Below are 26,599 nucleotides of genomic sequence, written 5' to 3' on the forward strand. Positions count from 1 at the left end.
CGTCCTGTGTAGCCCGTTGGATGATTCTTTATGGCTGTAAATGTTGTATCTATGATGGGCGGTATCTTGACAACCTAATTATTAAAATTCTTTCTTTTGTAATGCCCCCTCACCCTCATAAAACGGATAACTTCAACGGTTGTAAAATGTCGATCTCAACAATGTAAATCATTTAAGAAAAAAAAAATTCACTAATTGGAGTATATATAATGAAATATGTGCAAATATATAAACTATTATAACCATGTTAGTTAATGGATGGTTCTGATAATCATGCTAGTTAATTTGTTGAATCTACAAAAAATATATTTTAATCTTTAACATCATAATGAAATAACAGATTGAATGATTCAATGTTATTTCACTGAAGTAACATTGAAATCGACATCGTTTCAGACATTGCTGATGTGGATGTGCTTAGAGAACCATAGATGCTTTTCATTGAGAGACAAATGAGAATCATCTATGGTTTTGTGCACACCAATGTCTGAAATGATATCAATTTCAATGTTACTTCAACACGATTCTCGTTGAAATTACAAAATTTCCTTTTAATCTTTAATGTATAATGAGATGAGGATTTGATGCAAATTTTCCTACTTAATATTTTAAATTATAAAAATACAATTTCAATGTGTTAAATTATAAACTATTATACAAAATTAGATTTTATATTTAAAAATTATAAAAATATCATTTTAATTAGTTTTAAAAGGTTTAATCTTTAAATAGATACTTTTTTTTTTTAATACATGTGCCTTTGTGTACGCTTCCTACCAGTGTCATTTAAAAAATTATTATTATTATGTAATTCTAAACCAAATTGAAAAAAAAGCTTTAAGTGTAGAAAATTTTCAACGCCATCCCTAAATAAACAAAACACAAACCCCTCTAATTCCTCTCTAGTGGGCTCCCCCTTTAATGAATTTATCACATTAAAGATATATATATGATTGATAAATGTTATTTTTGGATTAATTTATGTTTACTCTTAATAAGAAAAGACTTTGACTTTTGAACAAAAAGTTGAAAAGAAGAATATGAAAAACAATATCAATTGAGTTGTTGATTCAGAAATTTTCACTTGATTTGTACTCGGGGCATGGAATAGAGTTATAGAACTTTTTCTTTGAGATACAAAAGGAAAAAAATTTGTCAAAAAATTAGTAGTGATATTTATTTAGTTAACACCAACTCCCAAGGGTCAACTAAACAATAAAACTAATTGTGTTTGAAACTAGGTGGCCTCTTAACTTATTTCATTGTAGAATTGAGATGCATGTAATACAAGCATTAATCCCATCCCAAAGGGTGTGGGGATGTCAATGTGATACATGATGTTAAAATTTGGTTTCACGTTTTGTGACGTATCAGTCGTCTTAGATATCTCGAACGAGATTCTAAGACATATCGTTTGTCTCGTGAGATTGAACAAAACCTAAAACACACGACCGTGTTATTACTAGGTGAAACTGAGATGATTCGGGCGATACGTCTCCGACGAGTTTTAGTACTTAATAAATAAATAAAATCATTTAGTTCATTACAATGGGCCAGAAATAATATCCCACGTGGCAAGTCCGGGATCAAAGGTGGCAGGTCCGCGTATAATTTGAACTTCGTCTCCCAAACTGAAAACCTATATAATACAATATAAATAATGGAAATAGATTTTCCTAAGTTCCTACTTCATAGAAACCCTAATACGTCTCCAGCTGAAGGCCAGAGAAAAGAGAGAGAGAGCTGAGGTTGCAGAGTTGGATTAATGGCGTCTGAGAAGAGATGCCTCTACGAAATTCTAGGGTTGAGCATAGATTGCTCTGCTGAAGAAATTAGATCCGCGTATCGCAAACTAGCTCTTCAACGCCACCCAGACAAGCTCATCCAGACCGGAATCCCCCAAGAACAAGCCACCTCTGCGTTTCAAGAGCTTGTAAATGCCTACGAAGTTCTCTCAGATCCACGCGAACGCGCCTGGTACGATTCTCATCGATCCCAAATCCTCTTTTCTGATGCTAAATCATCTGGGTCTTCATCCGTACCCGATCTTTTCTCTTTTTTCTCGAATTCTGTTTTTTCTGGATTTGGTGATACGGGGAAGGGTTTTTACAAGGTTTATGGTGATGTTTTTGGTAAAATTTACGCTCAAGAATTGTCTTTCGCGAAGAAATTAGGGTTAGGGGTCGATACTGTTAGGGATGCACCGTTGATGGGAAATTTGGAGAGCCCGTATGCGCAAGTTTCCGCCTTTTTTAATTATTGGTTAGGATTTTGTACCATAATGGATTTTTGTTGGGCCGATGAGTATGATGCGATGGCTGGGCCGAACAGGAAGTCACGAAGGATGATGGAGGATGAGAATAAGAAGCTGAGGAAGAGAGCAAGGAAGGAGTACAACGAGACAGTTCGTGGGTTGGCAGAGTTTGTGAAGAAGAGAGACAAACGTGTTATTGAGATGCAGATGAAGAAGAATTTGGAGCAGGAGAAGAAAAGGGAGGAGGAGAAAGTGCGGAAGAAAGAATTGGAGAGAGCGAAGTTGGAGAAAGCGAGATTGTATGAAGAGCCTGAATGGGCAAAAATTGATGGGGAAGAAATTGAGAATGGGTTTGATGAAGATGAAGATGATGATAATAAGAAGAACAATAGTAAGGAGTTGTATTGTGTTGTTTGTAGTAAGAAATTTAAGTCCGATAAACAATGGAAGAATCACGAGCAGTCGAAGAAGCATCGTGAAAAGGTGGCTGAGCTGAGAGATTCATTTGATACTGAAGTAGAGGAAGAAGAGGAGGACTTGTTGGGTGTTGATGTGAATGAAACCCATGCCGATTTAGATCCTTCAATATCGGTGGAGGATGTCGTGGATGAATTGAGGGAGCAATTTGAAGATGGTTTTGGCATTCAAGAAGAAAAGAGTGAGGCTATGAGTCCTTCTAGTGAAGAAGAAGGAATTGACGTGTCTGATGTTAATAATGGGGATGATGGCATCAATTCATTTGGCTCTGACAACGAATTGAGCGTTCTCAAAGCGATGGTGTCAGGGAGGAAGGGCAGAAAGAATGCAGCCTCAACGTATCAATCCAAGTCGTCTTCTAGCAAATCTGATGTTGGCGTTGATAGTGAAGAGATGAACTTTATGGAATACGACAACCGAAAAAGCAGTCGTAAGAATCGGGCAGGAAAGAGAGAGGGTGTGAGGAAATCATATGGAGAAGCTGTAAGAGCAGAGAGGGGTGGTGTCACGGAAGAAGAAATTTCAAATTATAATGGCAATGATGTTCGGGGTGAGGAAGATAATGGGAGAGATAGTTCACATATGGAGAACCCCTTGTCCCATACTGTTGTGGAGGCTAGACCTAACGAGCGAAGGGATCCACCATTGGGAAATAGTTCTAAAGTTCAAAACCAACCAATTGATAGAAAAAGTAGGGGAAAAAGTGATACAAATACCAAGTCGAGAAACACGTCCAAAGGAAAGAAACAGAAGGTAAGAACATCATATAGGATTGCTACCTGTATTTGCTCCTTCCGCTACCTGTATTTGCTCCTTCCGCATCTAATTTAACAATCTCTTTCAACTCAGGGATCATCGAAAACAACTGATCATTTGTGTGAAACATGTGGAGAGAACTTCGAATCAAGGTACTTGGGATCTCTTTATCATCTTTTAGACTACCTTATGATTATTTGCTACCTCATTTAAGTTTGAATGATCCAATTTTGTACTGTCTTGCATGGTGTAGGAATAAACTGCATATGCATTTGGGTGACACAGGCCATGCCACGTTGAAATCAAGATAATAGGTTGATCAATTGAAACTGGAGGATTTATCAAGGATTTGTGCTTATGTTGTTTTGGTAATACAAGTATAACGAAGCGAACTGATAATAGATGCAGACAGACAAGGCAAATGTGAAGGTAGACCAAGCTGTCTCTTTCAAGTAACTAAAGAGGTCGTCCATCTTCATCCAAGTCATCAACCTTAAAGGATTCTTGAACGGGTGTTTTTCATAATAAAACAAACTGAAATATTGAGGTTGCATTTATCGTTGGGATGTGAATTTTTTTCCCTTTTATTTACCCAAGATTGTAGAAGTAAATATGAAATGTATGCTACTTGGAGAGGAAATTTGAATATTGGGGACAAATTATTCCAATTGAATTGGATTTATTTTTTCAATTGAAATGAGCATTATTCTTAATTTTCCGTGGTAGCTTGAGATTTGTTTTGTATTGTTAGAATGTGCTAGAAGAGAGCTGGCTTATTTATTTACCTTCTAAGGTTTCAGGTCTTGTTCAGGATTGCACTTAAAAAGTGTTTGGTCGATTTTCTGGAATTGTGGTAAATGAATATTTCTTCCCAATTTTGGGAGGGAGGGACTGCTTTAGGTCTATATTCAAACCAGACTTTTTGAAATACAGCGGCAAAGATTTGGATGTCGATACCAGAAAGATTGCCATATATATATATGACACAATCTCAACCCCATTCCTTTTATTCCAGCTTCCCGGTCTGTCATTATGATCCTTTCCTATTCCTTTTGTCGCAAAGGGTTATGGTACAGAAGTAAATAAATTAACTTTAAGCAAGACGAGAAAAAAAATGCCCCAAAATAAAGAGCATCTTTTGTTAGCTCATCCCCAACAATGTTTTTTAAAACAAAGATGTTTTTTAAAATAAAGAGTATCTTTTGTTAGAAAGTAACAAAAATTATTTTAGCCAGTGTAAAATTTATCCCTACTCCAACAAACCCAACACTTTTTCTCTATTCTTATTATTTAATATTATTTTATTTTACAAATAAATATTTGTTAAACCTACTTAAATCCTTTTAAGGGTGTGGGCTCACATCTTGGCATCCAAAAACATGATTCAATGCAACAGGCTTGTAGAAAATAAAATTATAAGAATTTTGAAAAAAAAAAAAATTTCTATTATTTTTCACCATTAATTCTAATTTTAAGTTTTAGGAGTTTAATAACCATCGATTTTCTGACACCTTGGATCAAACTCAATTTTTTTTCTTTTTCATTTGATTACATAAAAGGTTATATATATCATTGAATAACCGAAGATTGGACCAAAATGGTAGTCAACTTGATCAGACCTTGGTCCAATTTGGTTGGATCGATTTGTTAAAGAAATTTAAAAACTTGTGTTATTAATTTACTAGGGAAACTTTCAAATTATATACAATTCGATAATGATGATGTGATGTAGGTTGATTAGGTTCCAGTTCTTAGGTACATTGAAACAGAACCGACCAAGTAACACCCCTTTTTAGCATTTTCTCCTAAGTTCAAGGCAATCCACATATTTTTAAATTTCTCCTATAAACTCTCTTCCTTTCCATTTTCTTCAACAACCGAAATCAAGGAAAAGGGGAGATGGAGAAGAAGGTTGTTGCTGTGCTTGTTGTGTGCATGATTCTTCTTGCAACATTGCACCTTCACAAAGTAGAGGCGGAAGACGAGCTCTCGGAGTGTTATAACAAATGCAAGAAAGATTGCCTTGATTCAGGAAGCATGGAAAGCTTTTGTTCCTTGAAATGTGATAATTTTTGTGGCGACAACGTTGTATATCCTGGTAAAGATTTTAATCCAACTTTGCATGATAACATGGTTTAATGGTCATATAATTGTCCAAAATTGACTCTTTTTTGGGACTTAGGGTGGGGTTCTTAAAAAATAGTAACATGCAAGTTATGAAAAAAAAACTAAATGAGCAGATTAGAATAAATATATTACTTTATATCATGGTTTCAAAACTAATCAAGACCGAGACATATCGCCCGAGTCGTTGTCTCAGTATCACCCAGCAACGAGACGGATGGATAAGTCAATGTATAGGACGAGATTTAAAGCCCACGTTCATTTTTTCTCATTGTTGAACGAGACATCTCAAACTCGTCCGAGACGAATCAGTCCTGTTCACGGACGAGACAAGATGTCAAAAGAGTTTTAAAACCATGTTTCATATACATCATAATTGATTTATATAAATAAATATGAAAGTCACTACACTAATTTGGTGGGTCGAGATCTTTCAGGCAGTCTGATTTTTTGGGTTTTTTTGCATCTACGAAACTGAGAATCAGATGATCTAGATTAATGTTTAAATGCACCACATTTATCGTCTGGAGGACAGGACGGCAGTGGGCTCAAGATCATCGGTGTTCATGAAAGCTACAAGATCTTCCTAAAGACTGTTCTTTTCTCTGATTCTAATTTCATTCTTATCAAGTATAAAATTGTGTGTGTTTGTAGAGGAGGGCTAATCTCTGAATGAAGGCTAGAATCAGAATGAACTGACTGATGAACCAAAGCAACATCGGCAAGCAATGGATGAACCTGCAACTAATAAAGCACCCAGTGACTATGATCTGGAGTCTTATTTCCTCTCACTAACTCTTACGAAGCTGTAAAATATGTAACAAATCTACTCCCCACCACCCAAGAATTTTTTATTTTAATAAAAATAAAAATAAAAATTGAGGATCCTTCTATCTTGTGTGCTTTCTACTGATTAAATTTAAGAAAAAAAAATGTACAAAATCTATTCCCATTTCCCAAAACTTTGGGAGGGTGGTGAAGATTTGAGCGTGGCTTAAATTTCACATATATTGTTAAAATGTCATAAATGAAAAGGTTTTCCAACACAAATAGACAAAAAATCATCATTAACAAGGGGGAAAAAAAAGAGAACGACAGAGATGTATGAAATGCTTGGGCCATTACTGGTCTACTAGAAAAGGTAACAATGTCATTAACAGAAAACATACACTAACCTATTATTGACTTGAAAAGATATTCCATACATGATGCATGAATCTGCGTTCCTGTTGTTGTAGTTCAAACTAATCATATTTGAGTATAGTGTAGATATAATGTGATAGATGAGATCGGTAGCATCAATCACAAAGGTTTAGTAGATGCGCCATCAATGTAAGCAATGGCTTCCTCCTCAGAGAATTGCTTCCCCTCTACCAGGCCTTTCACCAAAGTATTCATGTAGTCTTTGGCTGGGGCATTAAGTGGAAACTTCCCGGACTCAAAGTTCTTAATATCTGAAGGGGGACACCTGCATTAAGAAAAATAATGAATAAATAAAAAACTATGTTTCTAATGAAATGGTTTATCAATAAAAAGAAAATTTAATGTAGGAGATTACGTCATAGTCAGTATGGGAAGATCACCCTCTGTTCCCAAATAAACAACATTAGAGTACCACCCATCCTGCGAAAAATATGGCATCGGTTTAGAAATTATTGAATAAAGAAAGTAGTATCATTTGCTAGGAACTTTTTCATGTTGAATCAACGCCTAGTTACTGAAACATTAAAAACCAGATATATGTGGAAATCTAATTCCCACTTCTTATAATCAGTCAAATTTTTTAGAAAATTGACCCAGTCATTGATAAAATAGAATTTCAAAACCCTAAGCCAACAAAGTCTTGGGATCCAACGCTAAATCACTGCAATAAGAACAACTCATCAAGTGAATTAAGCATTGGGTGAAGGGGAGGTGAGATGAGACTGGCAGAAGAAAGTGACCAAGTGTTGTGCTGGACATTGGTATTGAATCCAAGCACATTGGGTGAACCTAAGACGTATGTCCGACAACATATCATGCACGAGAATTTGGATGGTTTGAGCTTCTTAGGTCTCTCCTGTTACTGACGGACTTTTCACCAGAGGAGAAACAGTTTGCACTTTTTCTTTGCATCCAGCTAACTTTTCGGCAGAGGAAAGAAAAGTGCATCTACTCTAAATTTTAACTGCATTTTCAGAAATACTAGTATTGATATTGGACGGATTAATTTTGATATAACCGACTTGTTTCCCATATTGCATCTTGTTTGAAATTGCATCATTTCTCTGCCTCTCCCTTTCTCTCTTAGGGGATTGGGACAAACCAACCAAGCTGGCTTGGACGTGAAGGGTACGATTGTATGGGTTAGTATTAATGAGTTTTCAGTTGCATGAAGTTAATTGGGCTTCAGTTTGGCAGGACTGTAGGTGGATTTAGATAAGCTAACCTTGCAAGGTTTGAAGTCATCCCTATGTTTGGTTAACCCGCATTGAACATCAACTTCTACTGTCAACTTAACATAAGAGAGCTAGGGTTTGAAACTAAAAAAAAAAACGTCCACTTGAATACATGATTAGTTGGAATCAGGGTTGAATGCTAATTGGGGCATGACAGAAATCCAATAACGGCATGGTGGAAGTGAAAGGAACAAAGAACTGTGGCACAACTTAAGCACCTCCATATGTACGGACTTGTTCCTCTCAGCAGACTCTAAAGCATTTAAGTCGAACAAAGGAGATGTCACGAACTTGCTTTGATGATTCTCCTGAAGCAATATATCATTGAACTGTTCAAGCCTGTAAAACAAATAGCCATATATGTAAATAAAATATATATAGAACACTGCAATAAGTGCACAGAAACTGTAATTGAACCTCATAAATTCCATACCAAAAGATGAAATTTATGAAAGAAGGTAATTAAGCGAAGAAATAGCAGCAGACCACATACGTTATTTTGTACAAGCACATGCAAGCTTTGTCGTGGATATTACTTTCAGGATGAAGAAAAGCAACGCCTCCAGCACCCCAGGTACGTGTATGAGATCGCCCAAAGAATAAACGATGAGGTACAGTCTTCCACATGATCTCTTTTGGTAGGTTTCTATCCATCGAACCAGAACATGGATTTTGCATACCTTCCACCTAGAAGACATTTCTGTATATGAGAAAAAGCTTCTTTGAAAAGTTATCTTGTGCAATGGGCCACCTCTTTGAAGGTTTTGTGTCAAAGAAACTTGTAGAGATGGAAGTCAAGATCAAACTCTTGGGTTGCATATTTTGAAGGTTTCTTCAGTGAAAGCCATTTTCCCTTGCAATTTTATGATTTTTCACACACGTAAGCCATATTAGTTTTTGTGTGTATAAAATATCTTACCTGTCCACCTTCGATATAGCAAAGGAACCTTGGTTTCCACATATTTGATCCAAAGCTAGCATACCAAATATCAATCTTTGAAAAGACCAATCTCCAGGGGACAGAACCATCGAGCACTTGATCTGACAACATCACCAGTTCAATTTTGCATTCTTCAAATGAGACAAATGAATTCTCCTAGTGGCAATAAATGACTTGAAATGAATCTTTACCATGAGCATTGTCATCAACTTTAAGCATTGAAAGGGGTTGGATAACATCCTCAACATTCTCCACAAGATTTGCTCCGAAGGAAGATTCTGATTGAGCATTTGACTCTTCATGATTCTCAACATCAGAATCAGAACTTGAGATCAACTGAAATTTCAAGATTGCTAAAATTAGAAGGTAAATAAATATTTATGATTAGCAATATGTGCAAGGTAAAAGAAAGATGGTGCAAAGAAAAAAATGATAATTATATCGTACAAAGAAAATTCCAACTTTATTTTTTCCTAGAAACCTCTTTTTTTTCTTATGCTAAACCATTTAATAGTTTGTGGAACAGAAAATATTACTTAAAAAAATTAACATTTTGCACTCCTTTCATCTTTGTTTTAATCAATTGTTAGTATTATTTTTTTCGTGCTTATAGTATTTTTTGTCATTAATACATCATGAACATTTTGAAAACTAGGATGAAAAAAGAGGAAAAAGTAACACCTTAATTGGAGATGCTTTGCAATTGTTGAGTGGTAAATTCTTTGGTAATTCATCCTTGAGTATTGGCCAAAATGCACTTAATTCTTGACGAACCTGAAAATGGAATAATTTTACTCCAATAAAATAATATATGTGATACATAAAAGCATAGAAAAAACAATATAAAAATGAGAAATGACAGTCCCTACATTACCTCTTGTATTACACGCCATGTAGATTCGAATGGGTAGGCCTCTGGAGATCCAACAATTGGTTTGTCTTCTAGTAAAGCTTCCACACATGCAAGGACTGAATTTGCTAGAGAATCAAGATTGTATCCTCCTTCTAAGGCCATCACAATCTTTCCCTGGGCAAACTCCACCAGCTAAAAATAGAAAAGAACAACATTAAGTACTTAACATAGAAGATCATAACAAGAAATCTTCCATAAATCAATTCTAAACATGGGCAATTACAAGTGGGGTTGTACAGGAAAATGGAAAAACTAATGAAAAAGATAGTTATAAACAAGAGTGTGCGGCTAAAAGAGGGGGACGCAATAGAAATATTGGAACATCCCATTTAAAGTTATTAATAACATGATAATGTAAAATAAAATATGAAAAAATCTAAAGATTGTGGTTATCTGAACGAGCACTGCTCAATGGTGACCAAACATGAAAGAAAGAAAAAGCTAAAGAACAAACTGAGAAACAAAGAAATCGAATGCTAACCTTTTTCATCATAACAGAATAGCCATACGGTGTGATGCAACAACCCCCTAATGGATCACCAATAGCTGTTCCAAGAAGTGTATCAACAAATTTTAAAGCACCAGGTAAGTAATTACAGCAGCAAAAACTATCATTAGTACCCACCATATGTGGTCGAAATCTAGTAGATTTTCTAACAAAAAATCAATTAGAAGTGATAACAAAATGGCTGAGCACTCACTTGATGCCACCATGGCAACCTAAGCCAGGTCCCATTTTCTGGCCAGTTGGGGAAGTGATGTGACCAATCCAGGCCATGCATCTAATAGAGGATCCTATGCATTTACTAAGTGGATATTCCATTGTCCATTTCACATACATACCCTAACATATTTCCCTTACAAATAACAGCCCTTTGTCATTTTAATTATCAATTAGAAAAAAGCAGAACAACCTGCATTTTTGTTTGCGATGTTATTGGCTGAAATGTGCCACATGGGAAGAGGATGGTGGTCTGGCAAAACTTGTAGGCCCCTTTGGGACTACTACCTCATTTTCCATCAGTAAAGTTGCTTCAACCTTGCTGGGAACCTACACATATTACTGCTACCCTAAAGAACTACCTAGTTTGCCTAGATGGCCACCTATAACAACATTGTGAATGAGAAAAGGATTGTGCCAATGCAGGTGTACATCCTCAATGCCTAGGAATTTAATAAGCATGGATACTGATGTCAAAAATAAAAAATACACAAAATTAATTAAAATCTTATTTTTCATAAAGGTGGGAAAAGGACAAAATTCTCTTGCATTTTCCCCATTACATCTTTGGATAAAATACTTTTGGTTAGGTACCCCCACCTATTAACTATCACTTGATGAACTGAACAAGCTCAAACTAAGTAATGAAATAAAGACAAGCAAAAGGGATAGCTGAATGTAACAAAAAAAAATCTATCTGGAAACTAAGAAATGGAAAAAGAATTCAAAAGGGTTATAGTTACTAAATATAATCAACAAAGCAAACCTGCATCAAATCCTCCAGAAATAAGAATCATATCTGGATTGAAAGCCCTGGCGATAGGGATCAAAATATGATCCCATACTGCGAGGTAGTCCGCATCACCGCACTTCCCATGCTCCCAAGGGACATTTACATTAAATCCCTCACCTAAGCCTTCTCCAACCATAGTGCAAGAACCATCGTCTCCAGATGGATAAAATGTTCCAAAGTCAAACCTGCATGAATGAGAACAAGTCTGTGAAAATAAAAAAAATGGCACCAGAGAGCGCCGAAGGCATACTTAGAATCAAGGGCATACACAACCAAGTACTGTCAAGAACTCTAGGGAGTGTAATAGTAATGTGCAAGAGTTTAGATTTCTCATACCTATGAACAGAGAAGAACAACACCCGAGGGTCCTTCCAGAACATCTTTTGAGTGCCATTACCATGATGGACATCCCAATCAACAATCAAAATCTTGCGAATACCCAATTCTGGCTGCAATAGAAACAACAATAAATGGGTGTGAATCTATGAAAGGTGAAAGAAAAGCACAGAAAAACAGATTTAAATCACAAGAAATCATGACATGTCTATAATTTAAATTGGACTTTCCAACAGTTGTTGTTTCAACTAAAACCAAAACATACTCTTTTATTCAGAAGAAAACTTGCTGCAATGGCCACATTGTTGTATAGACAAAACCCCATTGCTTCATTTGGCTCTGCATGATGTCCAGGAGGTCTAACAATGGCAACAGCAGAATTCAGTTCCCCTTTGGCAACTCTCTCAGAAACCTAACTCAATAAAACACCTTAAATTAGGCTTTAGAAGATATAATGTTGAAATAAACTGAACATGGAATACAATCATAATCATGATTATTATGCTAAGTGACATTCAAAACATTTCGGCAATGCAACAAAGACACTCCGTTCTGTAAGAACATTCCACATTTAATATCATTTCATACTCATGTGTCAGACACATGCTGATATACTTCTCCAAAGAAATCTTATTCAAAAGATATGGTTTTCAAATTTCAGCCATTATTTATATATTTGTTTATATGATTTTAACGTAGTTCATCTCATTTAAAATCATTCTTTCTATATTTCATATCAAACATGAACTAAAGTAATCTGAATTCTCAAGGAGTAAAGTATAAGAACATGCAGAGTGTCAGGTTAGTGGGGTCAGTTTGTTTTGACACTTGGTGCCAGAGTCCAATTGATTGAAATTCAACATGGATACTTACATATGTGTACATGTGATTTTACATACATTCTTAGAAATCAATTCTCACAAAGCCCAAAAACTTTACATAAGTGTATAAGCAATCACTAAAAGATTCCAAAAAAAAGAACTACTAAACACTAAACACTGAAGCAATCTTTGCAAGATATGATCATTCCAATTATAGGCCTTTTGTATTTAAGGGGTAAAGTTTTTAAAGAATTTAAGGGGTTCTTTCTCGAAGATTTCTTGCGTAGGTGGAAATGGGTCTGTAGTATTGCTTGTATGTAGTGTATGTTTTATCTTTCACACACACACACACACAAAAACACAATATATCAAGTACACATAAAAACATTACCTCTATAACAGAGCCAGCAGCGAGATAAGCAGCTTCAGATGAGCCGCCGTTGAGATATATAGAATTAAATTTCGAAGCAATTATTTTCCTCCGTGAATCAAATCCTCTAGAACTTACTTTTCTTATCAAATCGATATGATTCTGTGTATGAACTAAAGCTATATATCTATCCTCTGCCTCTTTAGCATTCAAAACCACACATCTGTCAACAATTTTTTTTTTTCTCAGAATCACATCCAAATTGAAGATAAAACTCAAACATCAGCATCTAAAGTCTATCAAATTAACAACAACAATAGACACAAATTTAAACAAAAAAATGAGACTATAAAATTCAATTTTAGTTCTAATTCGATGATCATCACCATGAAATGTGATTCGTAATTCAAAGAGAAGCAAAGTGACTGGAATTGAATTAATATTTAATACCAAAGATCATTTTTTTACCAGTAATCTTAGTTAAATCTGTAGTGTAATTTGAGTAAAATTAAGAATAAAACAGAAAGAAAACCCTAATTAATCTGAGAAGAAGAGTGGAAAGAAGAGAACCTCTGAGGGATTCCAGCTGATTCGAGCTTTTTCCATATCGCTTTGATTCGATTGGGATTCTCAGGATGAACTTCTCCATCGGGGGTGAAATGCTTACACATCCTCTCGTCGTATACGAGTCCGACACGTGGACGGTCTTGATTCTTTTGGGCTTCGATTTCCATGGTGGAGACTTGCGAGGGAGATGTACCAGAGAGAGAACGAAAACGAAGAAGAAGACAAGACGAGAGAGAAAAAAAGTCACAAATGAACTGAGAACTAAAGTAACAAATCAATTTGAGTACGTTTTTTATATTCTTTGGAATTTTAGTTTTACCTCCTTGAACATAGCTCTATATTAGTAAAATCCCTGTACTTTATGAAAATAGTAAAGTATATTTAAATTTTGGTCCTATAAGTTTGACTCTCACAAAACTTAACGTCTATGTCAAGCAACGATTGCCTTTTATTCAAAAACCTAATTTATAAAAATAGAAAAAAAAATCTATCATATCAATCGTGTAACTGTGAAATCCAATGGTTAGCATGGTTTTAAAATTCATTTTGACGTCACATCTCATCCGTGAACGAGACCGAGTCATTTCAGATGAGTTTTTCGATACATTTGAGTTGTCTCATTTAATAATGAGAAAAATGAACTGTGATTTTAAATCTTGTCCGATACGTTTGACTTGTCTATCCGTCTCATTGGTGAACGATATCAAGATGAATCAAATTGTTATATATGTGAACACCTTTGTTGAGCTCATTTAGTGATTTGATGAAATACCTATTGAGTATTTCACCAAACACCTTATATGCCACACCTTCCAAGACCTTACCTTGACAATGACAATGAAGAGCAAACCCAACTATTAGTAACAAGTGTAAAGAAAATGAACAATTACACAAGCAAAGAATAAGAACACATACCCACAATATGAGATTTTACGTGGTTCACCCAAAGACTATGTCCATGGAGGTATGAGCGTTGGAATTCAATTTCACTATGAAAAAAACTAGGCAAATCAATATAAGAAAACACTTCTATCATTTAGTTTCGCCTTCCTCTAGATCTCAATCTTCCCAAATCTCTCAATCTCTCCTCTTTTGAATTTTCTTTCTTTCTCTACTCTCTTCTCTACAAAAGACTTAACTTAGAGTTATACTTTCAAAAAATGAAAACAAAACCCCATCTTTTTAGGAAGACCACAAAGTAAACTATTTACATAAATTACAAGTTCAACCCTAATTACCTTGGACAGACCCAAAAATACTCACACTTTGACCCAATATGTTTTGAGCCATACTTCAACACGAATGAGTCATCTCGTCTTTAGACAAGATTTAAAATCATGATAATTAAGACTTATCTTTGAAATAGATATAATCAAAATAAGTATAAATCTTGACCGTTGGATTTTACCTTACATAATGAGATCATATAATTCTTTATGACTCATTTTTATTCAATCATATATATAAGGTGGGCTATAGACTCATGGAAAAGAAACTCATATGTCATAATCTCAATCGTGCAATACGAAATCCATCTATTGAAATAAAATATATATCTCAAAAGTGCACCACATATCTTTAAGTTGATTTCCTATTTACACGATCAAGATTGTGTGCAAACATATGAGATTTAATTTTCACGAGACTATGGATCCCAACCCATATATATGATTTTATTTTCTTGATCCGCTTATTTTGTTATTTTCTTTTTTCATTCCAAACTCATTTGCAAAATAATACATAAAGAGTAATTTAGTATTTTTTTCAAGTGTCGATTGTTCTGATGAGTTCTTACCATTTATATGAGTGTCAACTGTAAATATCATTAACCAATGGTCAAGGGGCTGATTCTAATTTTGTGAAATGTAAGGGTGCTACTAGTTAGACATGCTTTCAGTGGTTGGTTACATAAATAATATATAAAAAATCCCTATAGTCTTGGATATTTAAAGAAGAAAGTTGAAACCTTCTGATTTTTTGGAGGGAAAACTTTAAGCATTTTTCCAACTTAAAGATAAAGAAGTATTTCAAATTGAATGATATTGGATCTGGTGTCTCGCAAGTTACCTAAGCAACTTTATTGCTTTACATTTTCAATGGAAATGAGGATACAAATAAGAAAAATTGTGAAGATGGATTTTTATTTTCACATTGAAGGCTGATGTGACAAATCTGGACCGTCCATCTAATCAAGTACCATTTGATTTGACTCACCTTGATGGCACCCTTGCGGTGCATGGCACACACTTGTCCACGCATTATCATTTCTTTTAGAGCCTTCAATTTGTACATTCTTTCAGATGGGGACTATTATTGGTTTTCGTTGTACATGATCAAACCATCTCTATGTTTTCATGGTTGGATTCGTTATTAATTAATTCGTGTGCTACAGTGACGTTAAGATTGTACCTCATATCGCACATCTGGCGTGAACGTATGTAGGAACCATAGATGCTTTTTTGATTTGTATTTCGATGAAAAGAATCTATGGTTCGTACACACGTCAGGATGTGTGATATGAGGTACAATCTTGAGGTCACTTCGGCATTATTCTTATTAATTTTATCGTTTTAGCCTTTCCATTCATCCAATCAACATCATCTTTGCTTACATTCAATCTCCAATATGTTTCCCCAAGTTCAATATCCAGTTTCATATAGCATAACCAACTTCATTGTCTACAATTTTATTGGAGACGATGAAAGCATATATAAACTTCCTCTCAAGAACCAGCGACTTGGCTTTGGACCACCACAACCAGTAAGCTATCACACAACAACACGTGATAGTAAGGCTGAAGTTCTCGAGCCAGTCAAATACTACTCCAGTCCAAGAAAATCCTATGCCACTTCAGAAGTGGCATGGACGAATATGACTTGTTTAAACCGACACAAGACCTTTGGGATCAGATTTTGTTGTTGTTGCTGATGTTGGATTCAAAGATCAACTTTTATTTGATATAATCAAATAGACATAACCAATTTCTCCAATGTGTCTAAGGAGACATGGCCAAGTTTCCTATGTCATGTCATGAGAATTCTCAAAATGTCGATTTCTCCTGTCTTCATAAGATAAGTGAAAAAGCAAAACAATGATCTAAATCCAATCAATATAAATCACTAAAAAATACTCCATATCCGACCATAACAAAATATGAAATGACTAAGAAAAAATTATATCACCAAATCCAGATTGTTAACCAATCAAATTGTAAGGAATTCAAATGTACACAAAGGCACAGAAAACTCAATCACTCAATAAAAGCAAGTGTTCCTTCTTTTGGCAGAAATATCACTCAATATCCTTAGACTCCGGGACAACACCACTTCCTTTACTATGCTCCAAGTTTTCTGTTCACTTGAGGCATCTATGGCTAGCTAGCTGCTGCATAGTACTACACTTTCCTCTCTTGGGTTTCTGTCCTTGGTCCTCATTGTTGAATATTCTCTTACTTTGAGGATATATAACCTGCATGGGCATAACCTGATTTGTTCTTTCAATGTCTTCAATCCTTCAAAATAGATAAATGGATTAGCTCATTCATATATCCATAACCAAATACCCTCACGCCAAGAAAAAAGTTACATTGGGTGCAGTTTGATCAACATGGCAAAACGGCATTAATTTTGACTCAACGTGTAAGTCATTAACTTATAATGATACTAATTCTTTACATTACCAAAAATAAAAATTATCTAAAAGCATGACATAATGCACACATCGAGTCTGCAAATTCCAAAAACTAGCAATCATAAACATGCTTATATTATAGAACCAGTTAATTATCAAAGCCCTAGCATGATAATTTATCCAGGACAATCAAACCAATTGCCAAAATCATAATCTATAAACATGGTTATGCTAGTCATGTACAAAACAACTCTAAAATATGATATCAACTGTAAGGAATTGCACAAAATCATGAATTACTGAAACAGATAGGATTCTAAAATGAATAACGTTATCAAAACAAATTTTATTACATACCTTGATCCATCTTCTGTGATTGAAATCCAAGCCCAGAAACCCAAGAAGGTAAATGCAAAGAAAGAACAGAACTATAGATAATGTGGATGAGTCTTCACATGTTCCTAACCCTATGTGCGTCCAAAATACAATGTCCTCAACTATATGTATAACATCTATCACCACCCAACTATACAACCAACAGTGTCAAATAAACCATATCAACCAAAAGAAAGAAAACGTCAAGGTCATGAAGCAACACAAAGTTATAACCTCTTATCCTCCAAAGGCAAGGAACTTTAAGTCTCAGCGATGCTAATTTCTCGGCAACTCATTTGAAAAACATGTATATCAAAACATTACACAATAATATCTTATACCCCTAGAAGCTAATGATATTTAGGGGTATTTGTTTTCCCCAGACCAGAGTTTGAGCTATAGATCATCAGGACAATCATCCTGTTGAAGGTGTTTCACCGACATGGGAGGGATACAACGTCGACTGTCTTTCAAGTACAGAGGCCTCGAGAGACTGAGAACTGGAGAGCCTGAGTCTTCAGTGTTCTTGCTTTTGGAATCTGGTACAAGGTTGAACCCCGTAGTATAGGGTTCAAGCTGCTGCGCTGAAGCCTTTTCCTTCTCGAGGAAATTCTGAAGTCCGCTTTTGGGTGGGACTGGCAAGTTGGAACTACTTGGACTCTGAAGGCTACAATCCATTGACGGGTCATGAGAAACAACCTGCTGATGACAGAGATACAATTAAACATGATTTCCAGAAGTAACTGCCTGCCATTATATCAAAGCTTTTTATGTAACCTCAGTATTTTACAAAGTATTTTACTGACTAATATAAGGGTGGCCCTCTATAGCCCCAGCTTACCGATCAAAATATACATATATATATATATATATATATATATGTGGAATGCAAACATATAGCCGATGCCTTTTACTAGAACAATGAACTAATTTGGTGTGTAGGTCAGTACCTGATGACAGTTCAAGGAAACTTCTTGTGACTCCGGACCTATAATATGCTTCTGAGGTTGCAAACTCAAACCCTTGAAGGCTTCTATTGAAGCAGACTCAAAGGTTTCATTCTCCATTTCCGAGGGGCTTATGGCATTCACGTCACCAGTGATTCGTACAGAGAACCCAGGAGGAATATCAGGGTCATCACACTGCTCATTTTCAACCTCCAGTGAAGATGGTAGACCAACAGTATTTCCAACTGCATGGTCGCTACTACCAGTTACCCCAGAACTGCTTCCATCACCTCTTTCACGTGATTTGTCGGGGTTCTTATAAAGATTGTAATCAATAATGTTCTTACCCTTTTCACTAAGTGGCTTGAACGGAACTTCAGTTCCACTAGGAAAGGGTCTCTGCGGGGGTTCATCTACTCTCCCGACATCCTTTCTCCCCTCCATGTCGAGTACCTCAGGTGAAGTAAGATGAAACCCGACTTGATTCTCCTCTGACGATATAGAAGAAACTCGTCCTTTTGTAGAACGATATACACCCCATAGGTAGAATTGCAACTTTAATCCTGTTAATACATTAGAAAACATCAGTATCATGTTGTCGCAGTCAAAACATACCACAAGGTACTAGTCGGTAATCATGATGAATTGACCAAAAAATGTAACATGCTCGCAAGTATACATATGTGAGCATCAGAGCACTCACTTCGACAATCTATAGGTAGATGTCTGGATGTAAATATCAGCAATTCCACACCACCCAAGCAACTTCGTATGGTTAAATCACTCTTCTCCATTAATTCCAAAAGGAATTTGTACTTTTGGTTGGACCTACAATCACCATAGCGCTTCACTTAATAAAGAAATTTTAGAATGAATCCCAAACAATCAGTTGTTAAAACCAAACCTTTCAAAATCACTTGGGAAAAAATAGAGTGCAATATCATGCCCATCAGGAGAATCCATGTGGAAGATGTCTGGCCACACATCACTACGGCGCTGCATCTCAAACTGTAATATCCCAGGTAATTGCTTGGAGAAGTTATAAGCTTCACGAGAAAGCTTTCCTGGAGGATGGGCATGAAACCCATCATATAATTCACCAACAGAACCTTCACCAGAAATATAAAAACTTCCCCTACAGAAAGCAAGGCTACAATTAACAATATATCATAAACAAAATTGGGAACACAATTGACTTATAGATATATGAAACTTCGATGCATTCTTCACTTAAATAGATGATCATCAAAGGATAGATTACTTACTTCCATACAGCATTTATTGCAGGATGATTTGGAAGTACTTCCACAAATTTTGAAGAAATCGTAGAATTTGAAGTTTTATTTTCTTTGGGAGGAACATAAGCATCAACAGGTCCATCCTCGCAAACACACTCACTGGGCACTATAGAAGCTTCATTGCCTGAACAAACCCCAGAAAAGCTAGATTCATAAGCCAATGCTTTCTTTACAGACAAAATATGGAGAAAGACAAACCTCGTATAACTAAAGGTAATGGAACTACCTGCAGATTTTTCCAAACCCAACAAGTCAGGTTCATCAGACTTCTCTGAAGGGACACCACGTTCCATGGGTACAATGCAAGTTGAAAGTGAACGGCACACTTCGGCATCAATATGTCCAGTTTTTGTCTGAGACAAGACGTTGCATGAACTGGGTTCAGATTCTTCCCTCTTTCTATCGCTCAATCTTTCAGAGGGGGTACTGTCATGCGAAATACCAAGTGGGGATTTTAAAGCTTGTCGGCTTGGGCTAGTCACATTGTCAATTGTTAGAGGCCTTATGTGCCCGAGAGATCTATAAGAAGGGTTTTTCTGCTGAAAAGATTTCGGTCTGGCATTCACAGACGTAGCAGGACTCCTCTTGGACATCAAATAATGTACAGAATTGGGTGAGCGAACTTGCAAGCCAGAACCACGCCGTGAAATGCTCATCTTTACTTTGGCTCCAGATGTCATCTTTAAGACATCTTCAGTGGGAAGAAACTTAACTTTGCCGGAGTCAACCTTCCTGGAATTACTATTTCTGGGACAAGGACTTGCTGTGAGCTTACCACGACGGAAATCTATTATCTCACTCCTATCAGGCGCCTTACGAAACCAACAACAGGAAATATCAGTACCCAATATCTTCTGTTTTTTAAAACTTTGTATGTCCTGGTCCCCAGGAAATCTGGATGAAATTAAAGAATTTGAAACTTTGTTTTCCTGACTGATTATTCCGGAGGTATTTAATATAGGAGCCTTAGAAGAGTGATCCTTTTCATCACACTTTGGTGAAACTGTGTTCTTGAGTGATTGACATGCTTCACAAAACCAAACTTCTGGAACTTCAGTAAGGCCGTCTCGCATGCAATAACTGAAAATAGGAAAAAAAAAAACATCTTTTAAACATCACTGAAAAATATACAATTAATTCAAGAGAAACACTTAGATGAAGAGAAACACTTAGGTGAAACTGCCATGCAAAGTGTGGTTTGAGTCACCAATTGATGGAGGGTTCCACCTAGCTATCCTAGGACAAAAACAATGCTAAATTCTTTGTCCTAACCATCCAATCTACCTTATTCTGGGCCATTCAGCACTTTACCTATTTATTTTTATTTCTTTTATAGGTAAAAAGGGGGATGAGACCCATCAAGTGGTACCCTCAACCGAATTTCTTGTGGGCTAAATAGAAAGGACATGCAGAACTCCTGACCCAAGATTTCCTATCAATTTTAAAGCCTTAAAATAATTGAGTATAATACTAGCAGTTGGCATGCAAATATTAAATTCATTACAGCAATTGCAAGAGTAAGCAAAAATTATTTTAGGGGAGAGTAATATATTGGGGGTAAGCATACATATGTCCACACACTTTATGGCATGCATTACAAGTAGCAAGAAATTTTGCATCACTGACTTCGCCACAGACGTCACATCGTTGACCCTGCATTAAGAGAATATATGAAAGTAAGCACACACTTGCATATTTAGTTACAAAAACTAATATGACTAATCGTGTAATCAACAAAATTTAATTGGCGGGTATGGTCCTCAGTCTGGTTTTCAGCTGTTATTATTTTTTTCCTTTTGACATATGCCACCAAACAGATCACAAGGGCAACCAGAAGAACATTGGGAACATTTTTTTTTACTTCTAGCCGAAAGATGTGAAGAATCATAACTAAATTGGTGGTTTAATAATGGATTTGGTTTATGTATAGATTAACACATTATGAGTGATGATAATATTGGTATATAAATTGTATAAAGGAGATCTATCTCTAATTGATAAATACACATTAAAGAAATACCAAAATAGCATAGCTATGGACAAATTTGTCATGTCTATGTGCTTCAAATCATTGAAAAGTTATATTGGTATGTCCTAAATTGTCGAGAACTTGAGATAACGCATTATGAGTGATGATAATATATTTTTTTTATAAGTAAAAAGATGTTATAAATACCAAAAAGAGAGTATAAAGGAGGCTGAGATACCCCCCTAACAAGAGAAAGAAAAAGGAGAAAAACACAAGAACCACCAAAAAAAAACTACAAGTGCGATCCCATCTAAACACAAAGTGCTCAAAAGAAACCCCGAAGAACTCCTTGTTTAGCTTCGCCCAAAGAAACAATAACCCTAAGATTTCCATAAACATTGTTTGCTCGTTACTCTCCTTACCATCGAACACCCTATTGTTTCTCTCTTTCCAAAGAACCCAAGCAATGGCCAGGGGAAGAATTGCCCAAAAATGCCTCTTTCTATAATTGATGATAATATTGGTATATAAACCGTATAAAAGAGATCTATTTCCAATCAGTAAATAAAATTTGAAAAAAGAAATGCCAAAATAGCATAGATAAGGATAAATTTGTGTTGTCTATATGCTTCTAACCATCGAAAAGATCTCAAAATTATTGCAGAATTATATTAGCAAGGATCCGTGTTACCATAAGGGGAGGAACTCATTATGGTTTTTCTACTATCTAAATTTGATGGAGATGATGGATCAGTCCTCATTCTCTTACTAAAGGTTGAAGGCCCCGGAGTGAACTTCTAAGATAAAGTTAGAAACTACAAAATGATGATCGGCGTGAAATAGTGAGTATCTTTAGATGATCGTATCTAATTAGCACAAGCTTTCAAAACAACAACCATATGTAGCAGTAAAATGACTAACTACGAAAAATACAAACAAGAAGTTAGAACTTTATAACCTGACAATTAGAGGACATGATGTCAACAACTATGGTCAAATGCAATCCGTATTGCCGGGACCACACAGAGAAGAAAGGAGATTAACAAAATAACCAATATCACAACTCAACCCAACAACAAAGCTTTGTTACAAACTTGGGTTAGAGAAGAAAGAAGGAAGAAACTTTGGTTTCGCTTCCACTCTCCATCGCAACCTTAAATACTAAGAAGTAAACAAGAAAAAAACCCTAAAATAAATCCTAACCATTGATTGTGTCTTATTTGATCAAGACCGTCAATGTAGTAACTTATAAGCTAAGTAAATTAATCCCGAACAAAAGCAAACATTAGTCCCGATACATTGGTAAATTAATACTAATAAGAATGGTTCATTTTTCATTCCGTTTTGGAAATTTCCAGCCGAGAACAAAACCAAACATTAGTCCATATACATTGAAATTTTCGGGAATATCTCGGAATGTATCGGTCAAGACAATCTCAGTTTTTCAAATGACTGAAACTCTGCCTTGAAAATAGATTTTAAACCTTGCTAGTGAGTATGCTTCACCCTCTTGGCCACCAAAAAGTAATAACAATGATAATGATAATAGTAATACAAATCAACTAGTAAACCTATTCTAATCTTAGCCTTTGCTTTCTTCGGCAATTCTAAATCTAACTATTAAACTAAGTAGCTTAAGAACCAAACCAACTATTAGTAGAAATTGAAAATTTCATCAAAAATGCATTTTTCAAAGAAACGAAAACATTGAAATTTCCATATATGTTACATGTATAATTCATGAGCTTACTAACTATGCTCTCAACAAAGATGGTCTCTTGACATTCTCCCTGGATTTCCATATGAAGCACATGGTGGGCAATAAATTGTTGTAGCACCATTAAGGCCTTTTATGTGTAACACCAATAAAGAAGCTCCACAAACATAGGATACAAGAGTTATTTTCTCTCATCAATAAGTATTCCAGTCATTTGAAGTTTATTTTGTCATTATCATCAACAGAGCCTCATAACAACTAGTTTGAGGTAAGCCATGCATATGAGGTAAGTTATTTGACTACATGAATCTTAAACCAGTCATGATCAAATAATAGGGGATGGGTATTTATTAATTTGATCAAACAATATCTACTTAATTAATTAATTAGCCCATTAAACAGAATCCCAAGAATTTAAACATCATTTCAACACCTGAATCATTTACAACCTACAACAAGATTCATCATAAAAACCAACTTACCACACATTTATGAGATGTTTGTTATGATGTTCTTGTATGCTACTATAAATATCCTCCAAACCATACCAGTAACCACCAATACAAGACAAAAAATAATTTAATTAATTCTTCTACATTCTGAGGATAGAAGAGAAAGATTAGCAAAACCCATTTTCCAAAAATAACAAAAATTACAAGGGTAAAGAAAAAAAAACAGAAAAATTAAACATCTTCAAGAATTACATGGGGTCAAAAAGAAGAATGAACAAGAAATTGGCAGAATCAACAAAGAGCTACAAGAGAATTAAAAATAATTCACAAAATCTTCCACCAAGAATCAAACAGAAGAGGGAAAGAAGCAAAAAAGAAACCAATTCACAACATTAAAAATAATAAACAAAAGCCATTTGAACATAGAATCAAAACAAAAAAGAAAATTAATAAAATTATACAAGTTCTTGACACCAAAATCAAAACATGCACAAAATGAAACATAAACAAAACCCATTTCAACTTAAGAGTCAGCACAACTTAAAACAAGTAAAACACATTTGATTGAGACTTGAAAATCCAAATAAAACACTACCCATTTCACAGAATAGCAGAACAAACATAACACATTTAAACTTAGAATCAAATTAAGCAGAAACCACTCACCTCATTCAAGTAACCCACTATAACTGACCAACCATCCAAAGCAAAGCTAATAAGAATCAACAACAACAACAACAACAAAAATCATTAAAAATAATAGTATATCAGTGTCGGAGTATCAAATAAGCATGTATCAACTGTACTGTTGAAATTTAAAAATATAAAAAAATAAAAAAATACCCAGTGTGTCTTAACTCTTACATGAACTAAGCATTTATTTATTCTTATTTTTTTTTCCTTCTTAATTTCTTGATTTCTTCTCTCTGCTGTAAAAAGCGACCAAACCAAATAAAAATCAAGAAATGGCGACCCTTAACTTCTACTCTGCTCTCTATTTTATGATTCTACTTTTTCCCAGGGAATTGATATAACCAGAGCATAGTTTTTTCTCCAGAACTTCAGCTATTGTACGATTAGGACACACCGAGTGTGGCCCACCATATGACAATTAGTTCATGTAGGAATATGACACATGTTCGAATTCATCGTAGGTTCATACATGCATATCTGCCAAAACTCGGTTGAGTTAAGACGGTTTCATGACTCAGTGAGTTAATTCAGGTAGGAATAACAGCCTGCGAGCCAGGATTTTGTCCGTGTGGAGTCAACTAAGAGTAGAAAAAATTTTGTGGGGGCAATTTAAAGTGAAAAAAATATTTTGTGAGGGAAATAGTGATAGAATTTTTGTATCCACCCCTAATATCTATCACAATAGCTCATTAATATGTGAATAATGTTGAAGTCACCGTAAGCTGGAACTTCATATCATACTTCATAGTGTGAAAGTGGATAAGAACCATAGATGTTTTTCACACTTTCACATCATAAAGTACGATATGAGGTTCTAGCTTAAGGTCACTCCAGCACAACTCTTAATATATGTACACTTTTATCATGGACGAGGTTATTAAAGGAAATACATTCGGCGTGCCCATCTAAAAGCATTTGAGTCCAACATGTCATTTGTGAGAGTCTAACGTTGAACTGGGCAGCCCTTCAAAATTTAAAGAAACCCTTTTCGTTATAAGACACATGGCATTTTAAATTTATTTCACGTCTCCATTACCCTAAATTTTGAAATACCTCCTTGGAAATCCACATGTAATCCAATGGAGAGGGTTCTTGAAAGTTTTGAAGCGGCGTCCGCTTCAAAGATTTTTCTCATTTAAGAGAATTTGCAGTTCTTTTGGCTTGAAAAGTTTGGTGATGGCATTTTGCAAGGCTTTATGCCCCACTAATTGAACTTAAAAAGACCTCTTTTGGGGTTGATTCCAAGTATTGATCTCATCATTTTGATACTCAAATCTGATGGTTATAAATTAATAATCATTTTTTTTTTTTTTTTTTTTTTTTTTGGGTTTATAGGTCTAAAATGAGATGGTCTGAATATCGTAAGGTTGTGGGTTCAATTGGTGGGTCACAAAACATTTTCATTGGAAGGAGGTGGGAAATTTGGGCTCATGATGATGTGTCAATCTTCTGCACATTTTTCTCTATACAAGTATTTAATGTGAAGGGTGGAGCGAGGATTTTCTTGTAGTGAGGACAAATTGTAGTTAATGGTACGATTACTTAAAGATGGAGGGTTTTCAGTATGAGCCTTAATTTCTTAAGGGCCACCCGTGAGGGCACACCCTCACTTACCTGGTGTGTGTGATGTGCAGGTGTTGCACGTGCCCCAAGACTAATCCTTGGACAAGATCGTGGTCTGTGGAGTGGCCAAAGCCCGGTCCACTATCTACAGAGATAGCCGGTTATAATAAATATATAATAATAATATAAAAAAAGATGAATGGTTTTGAGAAGAATTTCAAAGGTTTTTAATTAAAAGTTGAAGAAATTCGATATTTAAGTCATTTACAATTAGTTTATAAGAGAAGGCCGAGTTAAGAGGCAGAGGGGAGGTGATGGGAGTCTCATTGAACCCAAACCCACTTTCACAATGACTTCTAACCACCGCACTGATCTAGGGAAAATAAAGTTGTACTTTTAATGTGATGCAGGTTTGTGTGTTATCTTTGATGTCGCATGTACTGAC

At 35.4% G+C, this 26,599-nt stretch overlaps 3 protein-coding genes across 10 annotated transcripts; 1 reads left to right on the plus strand and 2 right to left on the minus strand.

The window, feature by feature from the left end:
• Window positions 1-1,396: 1,396 nt before the first annotated feature.
• LOC147399207 (DNAJ heat shock N-terminal domain-containing protein) lies at window positions 1,397-6,498 on the plus strand. The gene is made up of 4 exons (XM_086448663.1): window positions 1,397-3,484; window positions 3,581-3,639; window positions 3,741-5,585; window positions 6,266-6,498. Exons 1-3 carry the CDS (start codon window positions 1,766-1,768, stop codon window positions 3,796-3,798), a joined length of 1,836 nt encoding a protein of 611 aa, XP_086304789.1. The 5' UTR covers window positions 1,397-1,765; the 3' UTR covers window positions 3,799-5,585; window positions 6,266-6,498.
• A 149-nt stretch (window positions 6,499-6,647) lies between these two features.
• HDA05 (histone deacetylase 5) lies at window positions 6,648-13,773 on the minus strand. Of its 3 annotated transcripts, none has more exons than XM_086448661.1 (14): window positions 13,514-13,773; window positions 12,965-13,166; window positions 12,018-12,164; window positions 11,753-11,865; window positions 11,390-11,601; window positions 10,384-10,448; window positions 9,864-10,034; window positions 9,671-9,763; window positions 9,181-9,325; window positions 8,969-9,090; window positions 8,543-8,736; window positions 8,268-8,388; window positions 7,170-7,234; window positions 6,648-7,079 (listed from the first exon to the last, which is right to left on the minus strand). In XM_086448661.1, the coding sequence occupies exons 1-14, from the start codon at window positions 13,675-13,677 to the stop codon at window positions 6,914-6,916; spliced, it is 1,980 nt and encodes a 659-aa protein (XP_086304787.1). In that variant the 5' UTR covers window positions 13,678-13,773; the 3' UTR covers window positions 6,648-6,913. The 3 variants fall into 3 exon arrangements, with proteins under 3 accessions (XP_086304787.1, XP_086304786.1, XP_086304788.1); XM_086448660.1 differs by having other exon boundaries at window positions 8,259-8,388; XM_086448662.1 differs by lacking the exon at window positions 12,965-13,166 and having other exon boundaries at window positions 8,259-8,388; window positions 13,514-13,708.
• Window positions 13,774-16,644: 2,871 nt separating this feature from the next.
• On the minus strand, window positions 16,645-24,901 carry LOC147399209 (PHD finger-containing protein 1-like). Of its 6 annotated transcripts, none has more exons than XR_015180104.1 (9): window positions 22,688-23,531; window positions 21,328-21,413; window positions 19,987-20,840; window positions 19,728-19,884; window positions 19,367-19,597; window positions 19,166-19,290; window positions 18,466-19,025; window positions 17,498-18,217; window positions 16,645-17,021 (listed from the first exon to the last, which is right to left on the minus strand). XR_015180104.1 is itself a non-coding variant. In XM_086448671.1 (9 exons), the coding sequence occupies exons 4-9, from the start codon at window positions 20,831-20,833 to the stop codon at window positions 17,912-17,914; spliced, it is 2,226 nt and encodes a 741-aa protein (XP_086304797.1). In that variant the 5' UTR covers window positions 20,834-20,840; window positions 21,328-21,413; window positions 24,565-24,610; window positions 24,763-24,901; the 3' UTR covers window positions 16,645-17,911. The 6 variants fall into 6 exon arrangements, 5 of the variants coding, with proteins under 5 accessions (XP_086304797.1, XP_086304792.1, XP_086304793.1 ...); XM_086448671.1 differs by lacking the exon at window positions 22,688-23,531 and adding exons at window positions 24,565-24,610; window positions 24,763-24,901 and having other exon boundaries at window positions 16,645-18,217; XM_086448666.1 differs by having other exon boundaries at window positions 16,645-18,217.
• Between the last annotated feature and the right edge of the window lie 1,698 nt (window positions 24,902-26,599).

Source organism: Akebia trifoliata, chromosome 7 (assembly GCF_017979445.1).
Source record: "Akebia trifoliata isolate Shusen 1 chromosome 7, ASM1797944v1, whole genome shotgun sequence".
Lineage (NCBI taxonomy): Eukaryota > Viridiplantae > Streptophyta > Magnoliopsida > Ranunculales > Lardizabalaceae > Akebia > Akebia trifoliata.

Coding starts and splice junctions, on each gene's coding strand:
- LOC147399207 (XM_086448663.1), top strand. CDS start 1,766: ATGGCGTCTGAGAAGAGATGCCTCTACGAAATTCTAGGGTTGAGCATA. Junction 3,485..3,580: donor CCAAAGGAAAGAAACAGAAG/GTAAGAACATCA, acceptor CTTTCAACTCAG/GGATCATCGAAAACAACTGA. Junction 3,640..3,740: donor GGAGAGAACTTCGAATCAAG/GTACTTGGGATC, acceptor TGCATGGTGTAG/GAATAAACTGCATATGCATT.
- HDA05 (XM_086448660.1), bottom strand. CDS start 13,677: ATGGAAATCGAAGCCCAAAAGAATCAAGACCGTCCACGTGTCGGACTC. Junction 9,326..9,670: donor GCAAAGCATCTCCAATTAAG/GTGTTACTTTTT, acceptor TTGAAATTTCAG/TTGATCTCAAGTTCTGATTC. Junction 8,737..8,968: donor GCTATATCGAAGGTGGACAG/GTAAGATATTTT, acceptor AATGTCTTCTAG/GTGGAAGGTATGCAAAATCC.
- LOC147399209 (XM_086448666.1), bottom strand. Junction 19,885..19,986: donor GGGTTTGGAAAAATCTGCAG/GTAGTTCCATTA, acceptor GGGTTTGTTCAG/GCAATGAAGCTTCTATAGTG. Junction 19,291..19,366: donor TTCCCAAGTGATTTTGAAAG/GTTTGGTTTTAA, acceptor TGGTGATTGTAG/GTCCAACCAAAAGTACAAAT.